The 7,500-nt window shown below is 39.5% G+C and overlaps 1 protein-coding gene across 1 annotated transcript in view; it reads right to left on the bottom strand.

Annotated features, from left to right (window-relative positions):
* Nucleotides 1-7,500, bottom strand: part of ksr2 (kinase suppressor of ras 2) — a 93,389-nt gene that overhangs the window by 56,641 nt on the left and 29,248 nt on the right. The window contains 3 exon segments of the mRNA XM_062543840.1: nt 3,097-3,247; nt 6,512-6,616; nt 6,618-6,653. Coding sequence (XP_062399824.1) covers nt 3,097-3,247; nt 6,512-6,616; nt 6,618-6,653 — 292 coding nt within the window.

Genomic DNA, 7,500 nt, shown 5'->3' with positions numbered 1-7,500 from the left:
CTTCGTTAAAGTGTAGTGATGGAAGTACATGGACTGGGACAGAGCCATCTTTGCACTGTAAATTTGAATCAATTCAGCTCTCAAAAATGCTCTTGGACCTGGTTTATTCTCCGCTGAGGATTTGAAATGGAAGGACGTCTTGCAATATAAATGATCCTGGATGACTTTATGTAGATTCAAACTCACAATTCCGACAATATGCATACTCCAGTGATCAGGGTCATTTTGGAAATAGTTTTGAGGATATACATTCCAAAGGAACTCTGGAATTCTCAAAGAAAATGATCTTTTCAGTGCAGAGCAGCAGTGAACGAGGCTGATGACAAACCCAATGAGATGCCACCCAAACAAGCAAATGTCAACAGACTGACTGATAAGCGAGGACAAGAATTCTTTATAAACGGAGCACATCAAAAACTCAGCTTTTGACAGTTGAAAATCCCCTTGGTGACTAAGATGTAGTTCTTTGTTGGCCTTAAACACTTCCCAGGATTTCTGTGGTTTGTACGCAACCTAATATACTGGCAGGCATTTTCATAAACAATTATTCAATGGCCTGACAATAAAACATATTCCCTGAAATCCCCACAGAGCAGAGCAAGCGCCTTCTACGCGAACAGAAATACCTCCAAGATTTTATTCACGCACCGAATATCAGACTTTTAAGTTATTAAAATTAGGAAGTTAGCTAGTTTGATGACTGTGAGGCTCTTCATGACTTTGTCCTCTAAAGATGAATTTCATTCCAGGAAAAACATTGTGTAAAAAAAAAAAATCATTATCAAACATGGTTACCAAACTACCTCTTGCAAATAGCATGGTACTAGACTGCCACCCCCAGGTGATAAAAGGTACTGACTGAGCAAAATCACAGAGAGCAGAGATGCATACACCTATCACAAGAGACAGTGCTTGTTCCATGTCCACTCTTCTGGTTTAACCAGTTCAATGCTGACTTAAGATACATATGGTATAACTATACCACTGTTACCTGTAGACCTGTGCGAGACCGCAAGAGTCCAAACAGACTAGCTCTTATCCATGCTAAACTTCCAGATGCTTTTGAGGTGCTGTCAGAAACTCCAGCAGCACCAGTCTGAAGACAGACCCATAGCATTGCAATCACTCATTTATTTATGAGAAATCATTCACAGGTGCTACAAGCTAGTTTGTAACTCTATGATCACTGTAAATACAAATAACAGTTTGTGGAAGTATTTGGGTAAATCCATCTGCAGTACAGCACAGAGACTTGCAGCTGTAAATATAAGGGCAATTTGGGGGATTATTCAGGTGAAGTGAGGATCATTCAGGGAACTCTGGGCAGGCTCTGGTTCTGGTCCTATGTGATGACTGCTCCACACAGGTAATACCAATGTGACAAGAGTGCTTCAAGTCTCTATTCTGCTATTTGATCATCCAGTGACCTACTGGTAAGGGAATCAGACTTGTTGGCCTGTTCGATCCCTGAAAGATGCGGGTCTACCTGATCCCATCAAGGGCTACCTATTGCTTTGTTTGTGTGTGTGTGTGTGTGTGTGTGTGTGTGTGAGAGTGAGTGCTCCTGGTGAGCTCACTGCTTATAGTGCACGAATGAATGTTTGGCCAAATCTCACCATGTTGGATACCAACGTCAGATGACTCTACAGTGTAACCGTATGGGGCAAACATGCTATGCTGAAATAGATTGTTTATTTTCACCATTATAACAGGCATATAAATGTTATCATCAACGTTTGTCAATATGTAAAAGGCCCTTACAAAAATACTGGTCTCTAACATGGCCTCCATGTGATCCCCTAGTTGGCTCTATACGGCTCTGATCTTTCTGATCAAACAGCGCCCCCTGTGGTTTTTATTTTCAGGGTTTTTTTTTTTTTCATGTCTGCTTTGTAAAACGATATATTCCTAATCAATCTCTTAGGCTAAAATTCACAAGCATCTGTTTATATTCTATAATGTCATTTTAAAACAACTATTTAATTGTTTATTATTGAATTAATTAGTTCTATGAACTAAAAAATGGAACCCATTATTTTGAATGAACTATTACTATGTTTTTTTTTCTATTGTTGCTTTGGAGTTGTTTTTATGTAATGTGGGAAATCCATCAAAAAACTGTATTGTAAATACTGAGCAGATTTGTAGCATTTCTACTTTATGCCACTGGGGGGCAGCATTTTCCATATAAGCACCAAGTTCCCTGCCACATTCACACACCATTGGAGTTTCCTACTTTAGCCCCTCACACACTATCCTTTAGAGAGACAAGAGCGGTTTAAAAACTGACAAAATATTCAAGGTAGTCCATTCTGGGACTCTGGTGGGTCATTAAGTGACTAAATATTTGTTCTAAGTCTGTTTGCTTGCCAGGGGACCTCCCAATAGGAATATACAAGCTGTCATTTGTTTACCTTGTATAACACACTAAAATGAACTACCCAGGGTCTGGTACCAGCCTGTAAGACATCTTTCCATTGGTTAAATTAAGGGGATGCATGACAACATTGGCATGTCACCAGTTATGACTGGAAAAATCTTAAAAATGGAGAATCGGCATCAGTCCAGTATGAACGTTTCTGCAGACGAGCCTGGCTGTTAAGAAGAGTATGTGCTCAAGCTTGCAGGTTGGCAGCATGCAAGTATGCTAACGTGAACTGTTGCTATTCAAAATGACCAACTGCCATTAATATACGCCTTCAACAGCATAATATTTAATATTTAAAATATGTGTGAATATTGTTGTATATTAGCTGTGTACTGTGCCAACAGGCCAAAATGAGTTGGAAAAGATCAGCTTATGACTAATTAAAGCACTTAAGAGATGTTAATAGTAATTCGCAATGTAAACATCAACAACAGCAAAGTTGGCACGGTTAGGTGGCAAAATAGTTTTTAAAAACGTCATAGAAATTGAAAAAGACTATCTACATTGCCATATTTTCTTTAAATCTTGCATAATGTTGCTTTAATAGATGGATCCCCGAACTGGCAAGAGTCTGGCACCAGCCATCAAGACATGATAAAAAAGTAAGCTAGAGCAACTTTAAGGAAGACCTTAACGGCACGATGGGTTGGCTTGCTGAGGCGTCTCACCTGACTTGTGGGCACTGCGGAGGCAGGAGAGCGAGGCGTTGAGGCGGGCGCACTCCTCCACGTTGGCACCGAACTTCTGCAGGGTCTCGCACACCTGCTCGTCGCTCATGTCCAACAGCTCCTCCAGGGTCAACTGGCCCCGGTCGATCTCCTGCCGAAACAGTCCTTTATTTACAAACAACACACTCACAGAGCAACTATGTACACTCAGTCCTCACTAACATGCTTTCACTCCATTTCAAGTCCTCTCCTAACACCTCCTTCTAACAAATCTAACATGCTGGAATCGCACTTCCACACATGCACGCATTTAGCATCTCTATTATATACGTACATCCTCTGGTTTTCACTTAAAGGTACTGTCTGCGATTATGCAGGAAGTTGCATCTGTGTAAATGTACAGTATGTTTATATTTAAATTTATCAGCAGAGCTTTTGTGTCCAAAATGTTGTACATTATACTTTAACCAAGGACCAAACAACATTCACCAGATAGGTAGATCACCCCTTCCTTCAGTATTCAGTATGCTGGGCACCTACTGTAGCGTGTCGTGAGGAGATGATTGTAGAACGTGACATAAAATGTCACAGGCTTGAAATTTGGTATGATCGCTGACTGCACCTTTAAAGTTGTGCACTACCATCCTCTGGCTATCTTGAATTTGTGTCTCCTGTTGTACTGTTGCTTGAATGTATTCCTTAGGCCTATTTGTAAATCGATTTGAATACAAGCATCAGCTAAATAAATGAATGCAAATGTAACTTGGTTACATAACAAGTACTTACTTCATGTAGACTTAAGAATTAACATTATATCGAGATCTCTCCCTTTGACACAAGCAAACACCCACCCCTGAGAACAAGATTATATTGTCTTGTTGCCTGTATGTGCCTTATTGGGGCAGCAGTGGAGAAGTCCATTCATGGCCATTCATGTTCATGGCTGGGTGCATTCAGTTTCTTGAGATCAGTTTGTGTTCTATAGCTGTGCTTTGTTGCTTTGCATTTTACATTGTTACTTTATGTTTGTTTCTGTGTTCTCCCTTTTTTGTCCAACTCTTTATTTTCCTCAGCAGGTCATGAAATGGAGTATTTGTGTCTCAGCCTTGAGTCCTTCACATTATACTCATAGTTCAATGAACTAATAAATATGACTGAATTTACATAAAACCTAGAGGTCATAGCACTGCTAGGTACAAGTGATCTTAGGTGCATTAAAAACACATTTTTTGGCGGGGAAATGGAGACGATTGTACTTTTCTGTCTCTGGCACTACTGATGAGCTTTCTAATAAGAACAGATAAAAAAGCACATCAACAGTAACTATCTCTTGTGTGTCTTGCGATTAAAGCTGTGATCAAATTAAATATAAGACATTGTATTAAACCTCTAAGAGAACAATGCTACAGGTATGACCCCGAAACCCAAATATCTTCTCAGTTCACAGCACAGCAAGTTGTCTGAGATCATTCTTTTAGTGCCATCACATTTTTTCATGATTTCTTGATTACTGAAACTAATCACATCACATCACATCAATACAATATAGTCAAAATAGTCTTCATTTTATGAGCTTCTTTTTTATTTCTAACTATAAGTTTGTGTTCAAGAAGGGCTCTGTAAAGCAATATATCATTTCATTATAAATAAGTTTATATTAAATAAGAATACATAGGAATGACACTATAACTTGATTGTTACAAGCAACAATGTCCAAATGGCTTTCAAACAGTACAAATTGTGCAAATGTTATGCTAATTATGCATTATATATCATTTGGATATCTTCGACATTTTAGCAGTTTCTTTACACCCCTCCCAAAAAAGAGTTATACAGTGAGTGTTAGCCTAAGAAAATTCAACATGAACACCAAACAAGACCATGGATAAAGAACTAAGGGCACAAATTGAGCCAGGGTGCAAACCACCAGGTATACCATTGCCCACCTAAGGGGTCTTTCTAGAACACAACCTTTGCACTGCATAGAGCTGAAGCTAATGAGAGATTGCTTCACCACTTAAATTAAATTACTTCAGGTCACTAATTGTTCCAGTTAAGTAAGTATCCTTTGTTCTTCGAAAAATCTATAAATGTGGGAATCTACAAACCAATTCCTGAAATGCTTATGCTACATCAAACAGTTATGCAAAGGTATGGGCACCCCGGGCAAAAGATATGGCACAGAATTAGTGTTTCAGGTAACAACAAGTACAGCAAAAAACATGTTAGCAGTTTTAATGGTATGACCATTTGGATTTGAAATAATATGATATTTCAACAGTAACACAAATATTACCTTGAGCTAAGAAGCGCCCACATTTTTGCATGTAACTTTATTCTCTCTAAGAACTATAACGTAAAGGTCTAATGTAACTGATATTAGACAACACCTCATGCCAAGTTCCAGTCACAAACCAAAAACCCAATTTTTTACATGTTGCTACTTCTCAGAAGCAATACTATGCACTAGTTGCCTGTATGCTTTTATCAGGCAACTATTCAAGTGTTCAGGTTTGATTGTATTAAGGTCGAGTGAAGGACTCAAGTGTCAGTGTCGTTCACACCAGCAGTCCAGGATATATCCAAGCAATTCTGTGTTCTTGGCATGGGCCACATCAGAAAAAAGAAAGATAACCTTTCACAGCACAACTACCCTGTCTCTGTCACACAAAAAACACAATATAACGTGCAAGCTAGCAAGCTTCTAACAGTGGCAACAAGACTTGAGGTGGTGTTGGTAAGATTTTGTATGCCTGCTATACGAGCAAGCTACACCGGGCATGTAACCGAAGCATTCCGTGCTCTGACTATGCTGACACAACTAACTTCCACTATTATCAATGGAACTGGATACACCAAAAGTATAAGAGCGCTGCGCTCATCCGAAAAGAATCCGATAAGTCCTCTAAAACTATTGTTATGCTTTCTGAATAATAGCCCACTTGAGTTGTGTGCCTGGTGTAGCACAGCTTTCTGACGGTGTTGGTGAGTTTCACTTTGTTTTTAATGTCTGTTGAGTTGAAAGAACATAATTACAGGGTAATACGCTAGCGATGTAAAACCTATGTGCATACCTACCAAAACACAGTTACTCAAGGTTTTTTCATAGTTTATGCTAAAAGCATCCAATGGAGTGAAGATTTTTAGCTACTAGGCTCCCCCTACAGTTTCAAAGCGTTTAAGTTGTACACATCTGCTTACACAACTGGTTCTCCATAGACAGGTAGGGCAGATAGGTAGGTAAGTAGGGTATGCCTGTCACTCTTACAAATCAGTTTACCATCAAAATGACTTAGAAGGTGTTATGTCAAGGTACAAACATGAACTTTTAACACTCTGGTCAATTGTTGCATAGCATTGTTTTAAAGAGACCGTGCCAACACTTCTCCGCAAAGACAGACAGAACAAGGCATACCTCAGTGACCTCCTTCCTCATGTTGACGATGCGGAACCAGTGACCCAGCTGAGGGAAGCCTTCCAGTTCCACGTTCTGCTCCTGTAAGGGCACTTTGCGCTTTGCAGGACAGTTGGCGACTGAAATACTTCACCAGCTTGCCCTGAGGAAGCACAAAACAAAAATCAAAGCCACCACATTATTAGGCTACTGAGCTGAAGTTAACTGAAGATCATAATCACAGAGGAGCAAAAACAATCTTCCTGACTCAAGCCAAACCTTGCTTTGATGTGGGGTCAGATCAGGGGGAGAAAAACAACCACACAGTGATCACCTCTTTATTTCACATACTATTTTACATGCCCACCGTTCCTTAGCTAAATCTTAAAAGATCAACTCTGCTCTGTATTTCCGTTGTATGTCCTGGTTCATGTATCACATTACAAAAGTTTTACACTCTTCATTTCAGATGAACATTAATCTTGATGTAGTTATATATCATATATGGGATACAAACCACGTCATGTGGTTGGTTGTGCTGTCTCAAGATGGTATAGTTTCAGTTTTCAGTTTGTCTACCATAATCAAGTTTGCATCTTGGTGACGTATACACTTTTGAAAATGACTCAAATTGGATACATTCCTCCTAGGTATGGTGGTATGAATGTGCCTTGCCTGAGTGAAGGTTCCTCCCTATCTATTTGACAGGAAGAGTCATACCAGAGTCAGAAGTGGAGGACACTAGGGTCATATTCATGCCAGGTAAGGTCAGCTGAGATTTGTGGAAATCAGGTGGGCATTGTTACTTATCAGTAGCCTACCTCAGTACAGGAAATATGACGTTGTGGGGAAAATAAGGACACAGCCCCATTGTCATACGTATAAAGAAGAATCCATGACTTGACATTAAATTGGCCATACAGATGCTTAAATGCTGCTTAAAAGGCTACATTTAAAATATAGAGGACAAGACCCATTTGTGCTTTATGCATGTGTGCAGAGTATGTTTC

The sequence above is a fragment of the Sardina pilchardus genome, chromosome 8 (assembly GCF_963854185.1).
Source record: "Sardina pilchardus chromosome 8, fSarPil1.1, whole genome shotgun sequence".
Taxonomy (NCBI): Eukaryota; Metazoa; Chordata; class Actinopteri; order Clupeiformes; family Clupeidae; genus Sardina; species Sardina pilchardus.
The sequence above is the reverse complement of the archived record's forward strand: the minus strand, read 5'-3'. Positions and strand labels throughout refer to the sequence as shown.